Raw genomic sequence first — 18791 nt, forward strand, 5'->3', positions numbered from 1 at the left:
TATTCATTCTTTTGGTGAAGACCAAACAACATAACTTAGAAAAAGATAAGATCCAACCGAGTATTAAAATAAGTTTAAACTTCACGTTTGACGTTAAATCGGACTGCAGAATCTTCCGCTTGGGCATTCAACGCTTGAAGTTTGAGGCAGATTAAAAAAAAAAAGAAGAGTTATACTAGTAGTTTGGACAACCAATAAAGTCAATATTGGAGAACTAGAGTGGGTTACCAAAGCGAACAGTGAACGGGAAAACACCATTTCATTAGACACAATAATAACAATATCTAATAGATGTACCTTGACGTAAAGATTGTTCACTGTCGTGTGGGCTATGAGGACACTGATAAACTAAGAGAACAAGGTCAGTCCAATGCATGTCAAAGTGGTTAATCCCGTTTGAAGTACAAAAGGGTTAACTTTTACTGCGATTCATGCTTGTTAAAGTACATTCATTTCTGCCATTGTAAGACTTAAGTTAGATAGGCGGTATGCTGGTTGTATTTCGATACACTATATTTTGGAGAATCAACTTCTGACGCCTGGAAATCCTTAAGAACGTTCTATATTTAAGCATCCAGTAGCTACAACGGAGACATCCACTGGAAAGTGTCTTACTTTTTGCAGTGATCTTAACGTTTGTCTTGTGTTCCTTCTGTACCGTGTTGTAAACTGTACTTGTTTAATTCTCTGTCAGGGGAATGGGCGGCCATCTTGTACATTTGAGGATAAGAATGTAAACATTTCTTGAACTGGCTTGTTTCTGCCTGAGACTGACCAAAACTGTTGCCAATGTGTTTCATTTCCGGTACTGGAATATTTTTTTTTAAATTTCGCCAATTATTTCATTAAATGATTTTTTTATTACGGGTAATCAAATTTTTATTACGGGTGATTTTTGTTACGGGTGATCAAAAATGAATAACAAGTAAAGATATAATATGCCTATACCCTATGCTGTAGTTATTCTAAAAAAGATAATTCAGTATTTTGTTCAAATACTTCATAAAAGCAATATTTATTAAAAACTTCTACGTCCTTTTCGACACAATAAAGAAATATGTACTATTATTTCCGAGATTTGAGTTCTTTGAATTTAATGATATTACATTAAATTTCTTACAAAAAATAATTTTAGACTGTTTAGCAATTTCAAAGTATTTTGCTTGGAAGCGACTCCATTTTGTTTAAAGTTCTAGTCCGGTGATGTTAAAACACTCGAGTTACATGGGAAAGGGCACCAGGAGTTGCAACTGAAATATTGTTTTGGTTCATGCATGACAATCTCTTTTACATCAATCCCAGGCCAGAAATAATAAAGATGTTGTCAAGAAAGACATCCATAGCTAATAATTAAACACTTTGATCAATTTTTGTTTCCTGCTTTTACTGAAAGTGGAGGATATTAACTTTTATATGTTCGTCAGTCCTTCCGTCTGTCTGCCAATCTGTATGTAAGTAACACTTTTGTTTCCAGGCAATATCTTCAAAAGCATTTGAAAATAAAACTGTTATAACGACTCTTAATGATTTTAAAGAGACCCTATTGATTTTGAGGTCAAAGATTACATGTTGTAGATAACATGTGAGATGAAGTACAAAACTGGCTTCCCTACTTCTTTCTGCATGCAGTATTGTTTTTGCCTTTAATTTTTTTATTAAAAAATGTAAGGAGAACAATTTATAATTGTGTTCTAAATTGTTTATTAATTTAATAATAATAATAAGTTTTCTTTAAGAGGAAAGAATCAATGCATTCATAGTACAAGAAATCGAATACTTAACATCGTAGAAATTGTCTGCTGTCATAAATTCGACCAGATTTTCCATAATTTAGAATTTTGTGAAAAGTTTTAAACATTCAGATCAAAATATACTTTATTCAGCCATAGCGAAGCACTTTGACTTGCGTTAAAATTTTACTTGAGGTATATTTAAAAACTGAATATTGAAACCAAATATTGTGAATTACGATTCTTGTTCTTAAGTTTGAAACATCCTGGAATTGTTTTCTTTAAACCTAAACTGAAATCAGCAATATAAAACAAACCAATGGATTGATGAACAACTGTCGTTTTTTCAATAAAAATGTACTGGTTTTATTTTTTTGATATGGTTCGTTAGACATTTTCAATATTATTTTATTCGTAATAAATACATCCAAATATATATCTTAAGTCGTCCTGAAAAATTCACTCCCGCTTAAGAAAACACTTTTTCGTTTCCTACAATTTATTAACGGTTTACCTGACTTTTATAACAAAGGCAACATTTCTAAGAACTTCACGTTAATATTTATATTACGGGGGGCTCTTTCCCGTGCAGTACTAACACTGGGCCAACCGTGAGCTTATTCTCTTGTTGTTGGACCCAGCCTCATGAAACCTCCAACAAGCCAACACGCGTTTTAATTTTCAGACTTTATATAGACTTCACATGAAATATACTTTTACGTGAGTTTGGTATGCATCAGCACCGAATGTCTGATTCCAACTGACTATATTTTACAATTCCGAATAATATATAATGAACAATGGAATAACACAATAAAGGATTAACATAATAAGTACAGATGTAAGTAAATCAATTATCAGACAGCTATTGAGTAGCTCGGGACATTTGAGCAGCATGTACATGAAATAAGATGAAAGAAGCTTAAGTATCAATAAACATAAACAGAAGTCAATTAAAAGATTAGCTGTCCATCACTGATTGAGCCTCAGGTGGGATTAATGCTGTGAGGAATTTATAACGTTTATAAAACAGTTGTCGAAATAGATGAACAGTTTTTGTAGCAATTAACACAGAGTCCGAAAAAGTTAATTTACACAATAATTAAAAATAGTCCGAAAGATTGAATGTCACACCGTGCCACATGCTTCGCGTCCGTGTAAAACACGTCCTCGTGTTTTGAATTTTTATCATCGACGGTAGCCGCGTTGTTGTCTTTTTTGCTGCCTGTGTGGTTGAAATCGGCGGTCAAGTTGTTTATCAAGCAACACGGCCTCTAGATGTTCGTTATCACATTCCAATACCCAAATGGTCTGCAGCAGGGCGTTGTTTTGTTCCCTCAGCTGTTTGATTGTATCGTCAGCCTCCGTTTGAATTTTCATTACATATTGAGAATGTTCACTCCCGATATCTTTTAGTTTCCTCTGCAATATATCCACGAGTACTCTAGATCACCGTGTGCCTCTTCTTCTAATATATGAATTTTCTTCACATACATATTAATGTCAGAACGTTTCGAGTTTTCTTGGAGCTTCGTTTTCAAATCCGTATTTTCATTTTGGAGTCTTGCGTTCTCAGACTCAGCACTTCGTAGATTTTCAGCCATACTCTTCGTAAGTTGATTGGACATGCGTAGCTTAATCTTAATGCTGTGTAGCTCAGTTCGTAGAATACTTGAGGTATCAAACAAAGAATGAAATTGATTGTTGCGAAGTGAATTAAACGGCAATTCTCTCAAAGTACGTTTGTTTTCAAGATATTTGCACAGTCGTTTCATGTCTCGCGTCTTTTAACGACCCAAAACTGCTTCCTTTTCAACACATTTTGTTGGTTTCTTCATCTGTGTAAAACACATTCTGGAATAATGTCCAATTCTGTGACATCGGAAACACTTCTGATTAAAGGCGAAACATAAAACGTTGGGATGCACGTTTCCGCACCTTCCGCACACTGGACGTTGACATGAGGGGAAGCTAAACTTCTTCTGTCCCCACTGCGGTCGGAAAGAATATTCCGTGTTGAATCTAGTTTAAATTGTCTTCTTCATCTGTGGACTCTGAATCTAGGGAAACTCGCTAAACTGTTGTAGAGGTCCAGGATCTGACTACTACAAAATATATGTAGCAGTTCCCGGGTGTCGTTACCCTTAGGTTTATCCACCAAATATTACGGGGGGCTCTCTCCCGTGCAGTACTTACACTGGGCCAACCGTGAGCTTATTCTCTTGTTGTTGGACACAGCCTCATAAAAACTCCAACAAGCCAACACGCGTTTTAATTTTCAGACTTTATACAGACTTCACATGAAATATACTTTTACGTGAGTTTGGTATGCATCAGCACCGAAGGTCTGATTCCAACTGACTATATTTTACAATTCCGAATAATATGTAATGAACAATGGAATAACACAATAAAGGATTAACATAATAAGTACAGATGTAAGTAAATCAATTATCAGACAGCTATTGAGTAGCTCGGGACATTTGAGCAGCATGTACATGAAAGGATTAATAAGATGAAAGAAGCTTAAGTATCAATAAACATAAACAGAAGTCAATTAAAAGATTAGCTGTCCATCACTGATTGAGCCTCAGGTGGGATGAATGCTGCGCGGAATTTATAACGTTTATAAAACAGTTGTCGAAATAGATGAAAAGTTTTTGTAGCAATTAACCTAAAGTCTGAAAAAGTTAATTTACACAATAATTAAAAATAGTCCGAAAAATTGAATGTCACACCGTGACATTTATAAGAAAATAAGACCGTCATTGCATTTAGAAACAATGTATTGGAAAAGAAAAGGTACAAACATGTTAAAAAATCTTTATCAAAGAAGTGTTGCCGTATTCTTAAACACAAACGAAATACTAACCTGTCTATACACTTTTTAATTTTTCTTAAACACAAACAAAATACTGGTACCATTTAGTGTCCATGTATAGGTTTATTTTAATTTTTAATTATGGAATTAATTAATTCCGGCTTAGTAATAATAAGGTATTCATTTTGAAACCACTCGACCCCGAACAAAACATGTACATGTAGTTCATACCGTAAGGTCCACAATTACTGTAGAATCATCAGATTTCATGGTGGCTCAATTTTCGTGAAATTCGTGGGTATCTCTCATCCACGAATTAACATCCTCCACGAATATATAAATTTGAGATAAAAAGTCATATTTCCCTTTGTAGGTGTAATAGAATACACGAAATTATGTCCCCTTTAACATGTGAAATTAAAGCAATCCACGAAAATTGGCCCCAACGAATTTGAATGATTCCACAGTATGTAAATTCAAATTCATATACTTTACACATTCATGTCATCGTCGTGTTATAAAAGCAGAAATTGAAACACGTATTTTCAAAACAAAATATCTTGGAGTATTAAAAACTAGAAACAAAATTAATTATAGGTAACAGGAAGGGCATTAAAGTAACCGCAGATACCAGACCGTAACAAAGGACATTTTCATAAACATTTTTAATCAAAACATAAAAGAAAAAAAAAGCGAGGAAGAGAGGATGACAGTCAGAAAAGTTTTGGATTAGGGTTTAAACTCCAAAATGAAACTTAATATCGAAACATGACACCGTGAATGCTTCAGAACTTCTTGTTAAGAACATGATGATTTGATATGAAAACCAAATCATGTTTGTTGAGAGATTATAATAATATTGAATAACACAGGCATTATTTGTTTGTTTGTTTGTTTGTTTTGTTTGTTTTTGTTTGCCCTTGTAATTTCAATTAATGAATAATTCAATGTTTTAGAGAAATTAAGGTGGTATGGTACAAATGCTGACATTAATGTCGATAATAGTACAAGATAAAATACTTTCAGCGTTTTAAAATATTAAAAATTTCATAATATCTGAACAAAGAATATTGTTAACAAAATTTTGTAATTAAAATAATTAGGTAATAATTTTGGGAAAGAAAATATTTATAAAATTATTCTTGTTTTTTTTTGTGTATTTCGATTGGAAATACGTCACAATATAGGTATCCTATACCACCTTTATCTCCACCATGGGCTGACTTCTAAAAACCATTAAATACATTATCATTTACAGTTGCAATCATTTGAATTTTATTTTAACACAGGAGAACGGACTCATGAAACTATAAGAATAACCACATGAGATATCCATTGTCCGATGGATGTACTATATGTCATTCATTTTTCATAGTAATTTGAATTATTATAATGGTGTTTATGTTGTTGCAGTCGAGCATTGTTGTGCCGTCAGCTTGGTGTGTCCATCATACCATACAGCGTTACATCCCCCGCAGTAGTCAGCGCTGAATAAATGGAGTATGTTGTTGATAAAATTATCAACGCATTGTATAATTATCGTTCTTTTATTATTTTGAAAATTTTATAGTTTGAATATTTTTACGTAATACTAATCCCATTTCAAGCAGAATTTATAAAGCAAGAACTTTATTAAATAGAACCTACATGCAATGAGATCCGGGGTATGAACACTGCGACACCGAACATGGATTGACGAAACAGCTGAAGACTTGTCCAGCGCATCCTGAACGAGTTAGAGACGCCGCAAAACAGTTGGACGCTTAAATAGATAATACAAAGTAATTTACATATCTATTATAATAGAAATACTTAGTAATTAGATACATGAATTACCTATTTATAAGAGAAAAACACCATTAAATTCATTAATATTCTTATATTGTCCAGATTCACTAAATTCCTCAGAGGTAAATTTTTCAGATGTAGGAAAGTAGCATAAAACAAAATAAAAACGTGCTGAAAGTAACGTCACAAGCTTATTGATGTATTTCCCCTAATCGTTCCTGGGTATCAATATGCAGTGGAGTCATTAAAATTCGTGGGGGCAAATTTCCGTGGATTGCTTAAATTTTACAGGTTTGTGGCGACGTAATTTCGTGTAATATCTTATACATACGAAGGGAAATATACCTTATAACCCTAATTTATCATTTCGTACGAGATGAAATATACTTTATAACCCTAATATATTATTATTATGTTAATTTGTAGATGAGATGTACCCACGAATCCCACGAAAATTGAACCATCACGAAATCTAATGATTCCACAGTATAGATATAATTATACACACCTGACAAAAGAAGGCAAGCTGCAAATAAACACAGACCCTTCATGTTGAACTATCAGACTGGTTTGTAGACAGGTTATGACACTATCACGCACACATTTTCTTTATCTCGAGTTGTTTGAACTAGAATAATGACCGGCATCAATATGTGTACGATTGGCGAAGTAGTTCTGCAGTGTTTTTGTCTTCTCAAAGAGTCGTTTTTCAGAATAATGCATCCAAAAAACGTACAGTGTAGACCAACCAATTTTTCGGTTGATGATGGCAAATTATAAACCTCTTTTAATAGGCTTGACATACAATGGTAGTTAAACTTCCTTGAGATATCGTATATTGAGTATTATGCAATATAACCTTTCTGCAACAACTGTGTTAGTTTGTATAAAATGGCAATGTTTAGAATAACCATTTGTCATTTGAAATACCCTGTAATAGTTCATTTGATAAATAATATTTTACCGATTCAGCAGATTACTGTCGGTATATTGATTGAAAAAGCTGTTTTTGTTTCTGATTTATATTTTTATTCTGTTTGATATACATCGATGTAAATACCCTGGCTCACTCGGAGGGAACACACACCGATCAGAACAGAGGTTTTTATACAGTTCCTTGCTTCCGATCCAGTGTATAGAATAAAGCATAATAAAAGTATTATAATTATTATCTAAATTTTTGAGGAATTTTATTTCAATCAAAACTAAAATATTACATATTTATATTTAAGTACATAGTTGTAATGGCCAGTTATAATTTATTACGGATTTCTTGGAAATTACAGTCTGGTTTTGTTTGTTTTTCTCAATTTTTATGGTTCCTTTTGCAACAAATATATAACATGCTTTCTTTTATAAACGGTAGTTGTCAAAACTTTACTAAGGACGTGATGCATAAGGATAGACACTGTAAATTCTGGCCCGATTTGAAAATAAAACATTCACTGACATAATGTACATATATTTCAATGTGTTAAATTTTTCTGACTTGTTAACATTGATACAACGTATAGGAGAATTTTATTTGTATGCACCTTTATTACATAATATATGCCTATCTAATATCTTTCCCTTTAATAAGTGAAGTGCATTTATTTACTTCCATAGTCGCATTTGATACTGTTGTTTCATCAATAATCGTTGAATACCAATTTTCGTGGATTACGTTGTTAAGTTGATTCACAAAATTAAATGTTCATTGAATTGCAATTTCTTCTACATTTTGTATTGTTATAGTCATAGGTCACACATTAACGCATCCCTGAAACTGTTATATTTATTGAATCTACGAAAATTGATACTTTTGAATATTAACGAAACCACATTTATGTCTAAAAAAATTTGTTATACAAAAGTACCTTTCCCCAAGAAATGTAAATGTGAAGTATTCAGACATATTCCTACGTTAGCTGCCTCCTTAGTTTTTTCACGAAAATATAAATTATTCCTCGATTGACAAGTGTTTTTTTACTAACGAATATTGCTCATATTATTACAAAAGTTATATTACCGTCATGCTTATTGTTTGTTAGTTATCACACAATCTCTTTCAACTATTTATTGTGTATAAGTGTGTGGGTTTTTTTTTTAAATGACGGAATGGTTGTGAAACACCGTATTTATGATCGCACCTTCAACTCTGTTTAAAGATTGTGCACTGTTTGCTAGTGATGCAAGACAAGTGCAGATGCATTGTTTGCTACGGGCATGAAGAACTATATACGCCAGTTCCTTAACAAGTTCAGTGATTTTAACTTAGAAAACACAAGATTTTGTAAAAAATGTTACGTTTGAGAAGATAACCTTTTATATGAAAATACAAATTTAAGGCAATATTAAATCATTATTTACTTAACTTTACTACAGTTGATCAAACCATCTTCCAGCATTTAAAACGGATAACATGTTTTCAACAAATCGTACATACTTGGAAAGAATTTTTAATGTGTTTCCTTGGAGGAATTTTTAATTTCATTTTTTCTTCCAGTTAGTTCTTTAAGGTAGGTTGTCAGTAATACACTGGTGGTCTTCACAACACAATATCTCTGTGACGTTCATATTCCTCTTCATGAAAAGACAGTCTTGTTTCTAATATTGAAAAAATCATTAAAAGTGAAAATAACAATATAGGATACAATACTGTGATCAAGAATTAATGGCTCGATAATTTACCTCAGAACAATGCACTGTGAACGGATCCATGTGATATTGCCGCAACATGCAGACTTCCCCGGGGTAGCAGGACTGATTCCATTTACAGGTCAGGTTAGCATCACATTTTGGACATATCAATCCTATATGATGAACCATAAATCGCTATCAATTGACATGTTTCCCTCCAATGATTTTTTTTTCAAACATACAAAACATAAAATACACACCCAACGATTTTTGCACAATTTAGCAAATGCTTTTACTTTCTATATTACATATGCTTTCAACGACTATATATTCATTACTCGTTTGTAACACATGCCAAGCGTTTAGACCTAACATCTTTGTATTATCACATCTGACCTTAAACTCAGCATGTGATTGAAATATTCTTTTCAGGGTTTTTTACTAGTGAAATATCATATCTTTCATTAGAAAAATCCGCAATGTGTCCACTCGCATGAAAGCATGAAAATCCAGAATTGAGTTTGACTTCTTTAACTGAATTATATGCATAAATATATTTACTTGTATGAAGTGAGTATGTTGTACTAACGACAGGGGACGCTGTAGTTGTAACTCTTAGAGCTGCCAATAAGAAAAATGAATTGAGTACTGAAACAATATTGCAATTCAAATATCTACTAAACATACTAAAAATGAAAAACAGCTTCAATTCACTTAAATTGAGTTTGATAAAAAAAGAATCACAACTAAAAAAATGTTATAATAAATTGTTTGAGGAAATACTTGTATGTCTTCGAATTGCACTTGGTGTTTCGACAACATTTGTTATCATTGCTGACATTTGTAATTTTATATTTTTATTCACAAATGTCCGCACCCATTTTCGTCAGAAGGTTTTATTTGTAAGTTAGTCAAACCCGCCCGGATAAAAAAAAGCCCATCTTTGACCTCAAGGGTCGTTATAAAACTTGAAACTTATATATAACCTTCGTTCCAATTTTAATACAAGCCGTATACCCCATGTCTTCAGAGATGAAAATTTAGATTAAAACGATTTCTTTCGCCCACCTTTTATTATTTTTGCATACGTACATGTACTTGTGGTACCTGCTGCCCGGTTAGTTGTAGTTACCTAAATAATAAAGTTGTCTTTTGAGGAAAACATTATACTCAATGCTTTTAAAACAACAGAGATGATGTTTTATTATATAACATGACTATTTTTAAGTAAATTTCATAGGTTATATCCCTGGCGATTTCTATATTTCTTTTTTAATCTAAAAAATATACATGACAGACATGCATTCTTTAACCTAAACTTGACCTTGTCTCTGCTACAGAAGCATTTGTTGTTAACACAGTCAATGTGAGCTACAGGACACGGCATGGCGAAGGTCAAAAACGTAGCATGGGTGTTCTGTTGGTTACAGTCCATTCTGGAGGAACATGTGGCGGCTAAAATGAAGGTTTATATATGCACATTGTTTATCACAGTCAAACACAGCCTTTAAAAAATACGCCGAAAAAACCCCCAGACTAAGTTAACGATTATAATACAATTATATTATAAAATAAGAACACAAAATATCGCAGCCGCCGCGAAACGGTAGTTTTAAGGCTAATCAGTCCTAAAAGCAGTATATATATATATATATATATATATATATATATATATATATATATATATATATATATATATATATCATCACTTTAGCAGTACCATTAGGGTCAATGGGTGCATTTGGTGTTGGTTGTGTTGCTGCTAGTACTTTTGCAGGCGTGGAAGGACCGGTCGTTGCAGAAGCTGAAATACAGGAAGTTTTCATCTAACATATAAGAACATGACGGAAAACAAGAGTTTGATTAAAATGCAATATCTTTTTTTGTTCTCACACACTGAATTTTGTGACATTTTTGGGGCGAACACATCTCCTTATCTTTAAAAGACTTGATTGTAATGACGAGCAATTTTTAATCTTTTGCAAACATCAATATTTCGTACCGTAGTTTATCCTGCTTTCTTTTATTTAAAGTGTGGGGTTATCTGTTACAGTACATACCCATTTCAAACTCCGCCCACAATATCAAATTAAAAGCAAAATCAATTCAGTCGTTTTTAATACTTCCTTGATACTATCTGCTGTTTGAAATTCCTCTAGATCTAAATTGCCCAAACCAAACTCGGATAACTGACTAAAAGTAAGTTCTTCAAATAAAATGCTTTCAATCTCATTTGTAGCTCGAGACAAGGCAATACCGTCGTTGGTTTTGTCACAAAAACTCTATTTCAATATTCTCCTCCAAGATTTTAAAAAGAGTAACTACAATTATCTGTACCACCATCAGTTATATTTAGTTTAATTCTTTGAAACAAATGTCGGCACTTGAAGGCGGAAAATAAAAAATGTGAAAAAGTGAAGAAATACCACAATGAAGAGTCAAAACATTTATATGAATTTTTAAAAAAGCTTTCTAAAGAATAATGAACATGTTTATCAATTTTTTAGGATAAAATTCATGCTAAAAGATATAAATGGAGTACAAAGTGTAATGTAAAGTGTAATGTAAATTGGCACCATATTGTATACAGGCTAGTGCACTTCCGTAAAACTATAATCAAACATAATGAATAATAATAAACTATGGTACAAGTATATACATGTATAACTCATCGAATACTGTAGTAATGTAGTGCACATATCCGTTTGGCGTGGTCATGGTGACCACGCCCACCGGATATTCGGATATGTGCACATAACCTACAATATTATATGGGGAAACTACAACGCATTATTAATTTTTTTCAGGAGGAGGGGGGGGGGGTGTATGGCCGTCCGATGATTAAGCGATTGTTTTTTCGCTAGATATTTTTGCAAAAAATGCATTAACATACATGTTTGTTGTTGTATTATGATATCTCTTGTTGTTGTTTGTTGTGGTTTGGTACTTGTTATTGTTGTTGTATGTTTTTGTAGTGTTGTACTTCTTGTTGTATTTGCTGTTGTTGTTGGTACTGTAAATGTTGTAGTTGTTGCAGTCGTTGATGAAGAATTCTATTAGAGTGAAATTGATTAAAGTTTAAAAAAGCCTATTTGTTTAAATTCAAAGTTAAAAATCAAAAAGATGAAAAGGTTTGAAAACAATACAAAACCAATACCTGGAAACACTGACACCTTCCGTTTTTGCAGTCTGTATAGAGGCCGTATTGAGATTTGCATTCTAATGTAATGGTTCCGATTTGCATCGCCGTGTTTGTCTCTGTGCATTCAACCGCCGAACTACATGCTGGTAAACATATCATACAAAATATTAATCCAAAACTCGTTTTTTGTCTTAAGAAGGCGAAAATTACACTGTAGGAACTCACAAGGATTCAGCTGACATTGACACACTCCATTGTTACAGATCTGGTGCATGAACTGCCCGTTGCAGTTTAGATGTCGACATGTACTTGTGTCACTTCCTTGACAGGTGTCCACGACGACTGCGCATTGACATCGTGTGACGTTACAGAATGGGGATTCTCCTAAGTCTGCGCTGCAGGAATGGTTCGCACAATCAGCGTCGTTTTGGTTGCAGTAATTGAGTGACTTGCAAGAGCAAAACCCGTGGTCGCAGTATAGTTTTTCCTGCGAATTGCATGTAATTTTACAGGTGCTGACATCACTTCCAGAACAAGTTCTGGTTTGATGGACACAGATACATGTATGGTTCCTCATATTACACCGTGGGATGAGCCCTGTAGATCAAGGAATTTTTAAATAATATTATTGCATTGTGGTGCAATTATTGTCACTGATACATGTAGTCTGCAAAGGTTTGAAACACACTGAGGATTAGAATTGTAGATAGCAAAAAAACGAAAAAAGAAAAGAAAAAAAAAACCAAACAAACTAAAATAAATGGTGGTTTCTGATACAAAAGTAACCATTATATAACTATAGTTTGTAATCGAATGAATAATTTGTTAATCGGATAAAATGTATTTGCTTTCTAGAGAGATATGTCAGACCCTGCTTACTGTATTTGTACTCTTCTACCTTCATCGTTAGAAGCAGAAGTTTTTACCCGTATACTTAATAATAGAATCATGGAAGTCTAATTTTTTTGTAATAACTAAAACTATTATTATTTACATGTTTCACATTTTCATAATTGTTTTAAGTGTAAATTGACATTGACCTTTGATACATGAAAATGGTTCAAGGACATGATAACCTTCTTGTATCCCCCCACAATGTTGTTATATGACTTTTACATAGTTTGCGTAAAGTTGAATTAAACTTCTGCAATTATTTTAATCACCTTGTACCTGAATTATCTTACAATGCATAGACATTTGCAAATCTGTTGAAAAAATTCAAGCAGTGGTAAAATTCTCTGTATTTTTATTCAAGCTGGTTGGCTTATTAAACATTCTCTCTATCATTTTTGTGTTTGGCAAGATTTATATCTTGGGAAAAGGTTAATTTAATTCATCATTGATATTCACATTATCAAGGTTGACAATAGGAGGAAGGGATGGAAAAGCAGATTCCCAAATATTCCAATTTTGAAGTTATGCAGTATTAGTCTAGCTACTGAATGTGCAAATATTGTTAGGCAAATATACATATATATATATATATTTTTTTTTTTTTGATTAGATTCTTAAAATTGTAAATATAAAAAAAAATTATAATGACTAACTTAAAGATGTACTTGTACATTTATGCAGTTACCAGAGTCTGGGCACGGCCAGTTGTGACAAGAATAGAATCCATCACAGTAGTCTTCCGGTTGACATGCGCAGTTAGAGCTGCTGTGTGCACCATTGTCGCCACCCCCACCTCTCTTCACGATTTGGTAGCATGTAAGTTTTGTCCTTGGCGGACAATACATATTATTGCAGTGATGACATGTTATACCTTGTAAAGAATCAAGGAATTATTTACACGTATATTGATGGCGCATGTGTTTGAAGCAACTATAAACTAAACTGCTTCGTTGTTTCCTTTTTGTGATTTGATGTTAAATATTTCACTTACACTGAGACTCATTGCAGATTATGGAATCATGTCCAACAACAACACCAGCTGAAGAAAAAAAAAAACAATCTCAAAACGTATGTACGAAGATGTTGCAGATAAGTTATGCAAAGGAAAACTAAAATAAACAAGAGGCCCATGGGCCACATCGCTCACCTGAGGAACAATAGCTATGGTAAAATCAGCTTAATGGAGTCATAATACAAACTATCTGGACAATGTACAATAATACATGTAGATCCTGTATGAATAAAATCCATTTTCCCCTGGATATTCTTATGTTTATAATCATTGGTCCCTTTTCTAACAGGATGATTTTATAGTCATATCATATGTTGAGTATTGCAGTTCTCAAAAAGATCCTTAACAATAGTTTATATATGGGATATAAACGTACATCAACCTCTGAACCTTCTCGTGAGGCCAAAGAATTGTCCTGGGGCCAAATTCTTAACAATTATAAAGAATCCTCTGGCTGATTAGTTTCTGAGAAGATTTTTAAAGATTTACCCTATATATTCCTTTGTTAAACTTTGACCCCCATTGTGGCCCCACCCTACCCCTGGGGATCATGATTTTCACAACTTTGAATCTACACTACCTGAGGATGCTTTCACACAAGTTTCAGCTTTCCTGACTGATTAGTTTCTGAGAGGAAGATTTTTAAAGATTAACTCTGTTTATTCCTATGTAAAACATCGACCTCCCATTGTGGCCCAAACCTACCCCCAGGGTTATGATTTTCACAAATTTGAATTTACACTACCTGAGGATGCTTCTACACAAGTTTCAGCTTTCCTGGCTAATTAGTTTCTGAGAAGAAGATTTTTAAAGATTTACTCTATATAATCATATGTTAAAATTCGACCCCCATTGTGACCCCACCCTACCCCCAGGGGTTATTATTTTCACAACTTTGAATCTACACTACCTGAGGATGCTTCCACACAAGTTTCAGCTTTCATGGCCGATTAGTTTCTGAGAAGAAGATTTTTAAAGATTTACTCTATATATTCCTATGTTAAACTTCAATCTCCCATTGTGGCCCCACCCTACCCCCGGGGGTCATGATTTTTTACAAATTTGAATCTACATTACCTGATGATGCTTTCACACAAGTTTTAGCTTTCCTGGCTGATTAGTTTCTGAGAAGAAGATTTTTAAAGATTTACTCTATATATTCATTTGTAAAACTTCGACCCCCCATTGTGGCCCCACCCTCAGGTGAGCTAAAAAGGTTAAGTTTACAATACGTTGGTTTCTGGAAGAACAGACTTTGAAAATTTTCTTAATAAATATTGACAAATTTTTTACTTTTTTAATCTTTAGTTTTTAAGATATGTGTACAAACATAGAATTGTGAGCAAATCTTTGTATCTTGCTTATAATTCGAAGCTTAACACTCAAATATGGTTAGTAAATAGAAACTGTAAACAAATAAACACAAGAAACATGCACTACATGTATAACAAATAAAGAACACAATTTATTTTTTCGAAATTATTCATATATATATTACATGTATATACCTACATATTTCTGTCAGCGATATCAAACTCTATTTAAACTGAATAAACTCGAGAAAATGCCGAGCATCTCAACAAAACCTATTGCATTAATCTGCCATTACGCAAAAGATAATGCCGAATTACCGATAGAATAAATTGTATTTCAGTAGGCACCTACCCCTACATCAGATTTTGCTTAATTTGCGCAGGTAAACAGTTAACTGTTTGATTTAACGAATTCTCTGTTTGATTTAATACGTAAAAATCACGAAATACAGACGATAGTTTCCAGGTAACAAAGCATAAATAATGAAAACGAAACGAAAATTAGAACAAGCTAGCACCAACGTCATGTGTGAAAACTGTCAACGCATTGAAATATCTAGCCTCAATTTATTTCACAAAATCGGCACCAATATATTTTGCATGTTTCAAAATTTCCCTTCATACGCGAACTGTTGCACAACAAGCAAATTCACCATAGTCAGATCGAACCTTTTTCGTATAATGTCATGGCTGCTTTAAACAAAGAACCTCGTTTTAGAAGTATGGAATACGAGTCTTGGTAAAATGGGTATGCAAACCCGGGCCGTGGCAAAATAAAAGCCGGGGCAGATCGGCAATCGTCAATTCCAAATACGCATTATTTTGCAGCAATATTTACAGCGAATACAAATATACTAGTCCATCAAATATCCTGAAATTTTAATGAGATTGGCAGATTAATAACTGCTAATATTTTGTTTTACCCAGGCCAAGTCTTGTCTACCCATTTTATTGTATGCCGAACCCGAACCTATTAAACTGATTGAAACACGCCTTTCCTTTATTATTATTTTCGTAATAACTCAGATTTGAAACAGAATTACCACTTAATTTTTGCAATTTATATTTTCCTTCCCATAAGGATAATTTATGCTGAACTACGTTGAATTTGCCTCGGTAGTTCTTGAGAAGAAGATTTTTAAAAATGCACCCCCCTTTTTCTACAATTTCAAGGTTTTCTCCGCTTTGAATACAGATCGGACTTTTATTTCTGCAATTTATATTCGCCCTCCCATAAGGATGCTTTGTGCCAAATTTGGTTGAAATTGGATAAGTGGTTTTAGAGAAGAAGTTTAAAATGTAAAAAGTTTACAGACGGACAGACGGACAGACGGACAGACGGACGGACGGACAGACGGACAGACGGACGACGGACAAAAGGTGATCAGAAAAGCTCACTTGAGCTTTCAGCTCAGGTGAGCTAAAAAAAGCTAAGACAGCTGTGTGCATTCTTAAACGGTACGTGGTTAATGTACAGCAAAAGTAAAAACAAAATACATGTTCAGGATGTGATGTTTATATCATTGACGATTTAAATATTTTTGACACACATTTTTGCTTTTGGGAGATTACAAACTTAGTATATTGTAAATGAACACTTGTTTTCCCAAGTTCACATTCTTATTTTAAAAATCCAAAAGAATTTGATAGCGCATTTACATATATATCAAAATTCCTACAATTAAAAAGATATATGCCCATTCTTAATAATTACATTTTTGAAATCAGTGAAAGTCATCCTTTGCACATATTTTGTATCCAGTGTGTTTATTTGTGTTGAGAAATGCAATACAATATTAAAACAACATAAACATCAAAAAACATCTTATTGGTTAACATTGATGTAATGAAAACTAGTCCGCTAAATGGCGTTTCTTTTATGGCTTCTGAACTCTTTCTTAGTCCACTAAGAGTAAGAGAGGAGAGAAAAGGAGCGATTCGTAAACCTTTGGTTAGCGAATAATAATGCAATATTGTAAGTCCAATCCTCAAATTATCTATACCATAGGACTAGGTTTTGTTTTATTTTTAATTTTTAATTTTTTTTTTAACAGAATTATTTCAAGAAGTTGTCTCTTAATTTGCCAAGGTTTACAACATCTAATCATTTGATTACCGGTACTTAGTTTGAAAAGCTTTTAATAACTAATTTGAAGATATTTTTCTTCACGCTAGAATTGACAAGCCATTGCACATTTTGCAGATGCAAGCGATCGCTTATCAGTTTTCTTATCAGTTTTCCGTACAGATTTTCCTTCGCAAATGAATTCAGACATACTTAAATTTGACTTTTTATAACTTTTACAATAAAATTTTAATGTAATTTGCATTTGTAAGTTTATAGAATACTTGTAATACTCTTTTTTAGTTAATCCGAATCAAAGATCTCATGATAGAATTTTATTTGACTATCATATTTGAATATTCACAGCGTACTTAAATCAGTTATGATTTTTACATAATACCCAACGTCAAAACTATTTTAACTTACCAAAAAAGAAAAAGAATAAATACAGAAACATTATCCCCGTGTTGAATCATGATAGCTCTGGGATTCAGATTTACGCTGTAATGTTAAACCATATCCGCTATCTGAGGGTACCGCTATCTGGGGAAATCGCAGGGTCGTATGGTGTTCCGATGGGGCCACTTCAACCTTCGCACTTTCGCCATTAGGGCGAAGATGCAAGAGTGCGAAGTTGCGAAGGCGAAAGTGCGAAGGTGCGAGGGCGAAGGAGCGTAAGCGCGAAGATGCGACAGCGAAGCGCGAAGATGCGATGGCGAAAGTGCGAAGGAGAAGGAGCGATACTACTATCGCTCCTTCGCCTTGGTAACTTCGCACTCTCGCTTTCGCAACTTCGCACTTTCGCCTTCGCATTTTTTGATTGCATTCAGCAAGCCTCGGTCGATTACATAGAATTTGATGCAGGCAGCGTACTCGCCAAGGTTTTCCGATTAATCCATGATATCATTGGTACGCATGCGCTAAGCCATTGTGCTTATCATGAATGTTTACAAATATTTTAATGTGTACATGTGACATTATTATATGGTCCACACTTCATTTCATATCTACACATAATAAAAACACCCTTCAACTGAATTGCAGCGCACCGAGCAGGCTGACGCCAGGTTTATTTTTCAAACACATAAACAAGCCATTGGACAAGGCATTAATATTGAGTAACAAAAAATTACAATATGTGCATCCATAATACTATGGTATAACATGATTTAAGCCTCCTCCGCCGCCCAGGAAAAACCATAGATAAAAAACAATCAGTTGTTTTGAAAATACTATGGAAACCTGTGTATCCGCGGCCAAATGCGGAGTCAGCAAACATGCGAGTGGCGGAACCTCACTCTTTGAATAATTTATAGAAATAGGAAATATGAAATACACCTATGTATATACATATATATATATATATAAACAAAAAACACGACTTGCTCGGGACGGCGTGCGCTA

General features: G+C 33.6%; 1 protein-coding gene across 1 annotated transcript; it reads right to left on the minus strand.

Moving 5' to 3' along the window:
* Nucleotides 1-5796: 5796 nt before the first annotated feature.
* LOC128186949 (mucin-5AC-like) lies at nucleotides 5797-17844 on the minus strand. Its single transcript, XM_052856937.1, has 15 exons — nucleotides 17814-17844; nucleotides 13989-14036; nucleotides 13683-13868; nucleotides 12329-12700; nucleotides 12119-12246; nucleotides 11855-12014; nucleotides 10682-10765; nucleotides 10286-10416; nucleotides 10054-10093; nucleotides 9523-9582; nucleotides 9013-9134; nucleotides 8768-8928; nucleotides 6848-6967; nucleotides 6199-6313; nucleotides 5797-6038 (listed from the first exon to the last, which is right to left on the minus strand). The coding sequence occupies exons 1-12, from the start codon at nucleotides 17842-17844 to the stop codon at nucleotides 8836-8838; spliced, it is 1455 nt and encodes a 484-aa protein (XP_052712897.1). The 3' UTR covers nucleotides 5797-6038; nucleotides 6199-6313; nucleotides 6848-6967; nucleotides 8768-8835.
* Between the last annotated feature and the right edge of the window lie 947 nt (nucleotides 17845-18791).

This window comes from Crassostrea angulata, chromosome 1 (assembly GCF_025612915.1).
Source record: "Crassostrea angulata isolate pt1a10 chromosome 1, ASM2561291v2, whole genome shotgun sequence".
Taxonomy (NCBI): domain Eukaryota; kingdom Metazoa; phylum Mollusca; class Bivalvia; order Ostreida; family Ostreidae; genus Magallana; species Magallana angulata.

What these genes read in the sequence shown, in the direction of transcription:
- LOC128186949 (XM_052856937.1), bottom strand. Translation starts at nt 17,844, where the DNA reads ATGTTTCTGTATTTATTCTTTTTCTTTTTTG. An exon ending in GAAGGTGTCAGTGTTTCCAG is followed by an intron (nt 12,015 to 12,118) that starts GTATTGGTTTTG and finishes TCACTCTAATAG; the next exon opens with AATTCTTCATCAACGACTGC. An exon ending in AGCAGGTACCACAAGTACAT is followed by an intron (nt 9,583 to 10,053) that starts GTACGTATGCAA and finishes TCTTATTGGCAG; the next exon opens with CTCTAAGAGTTACAACTACA.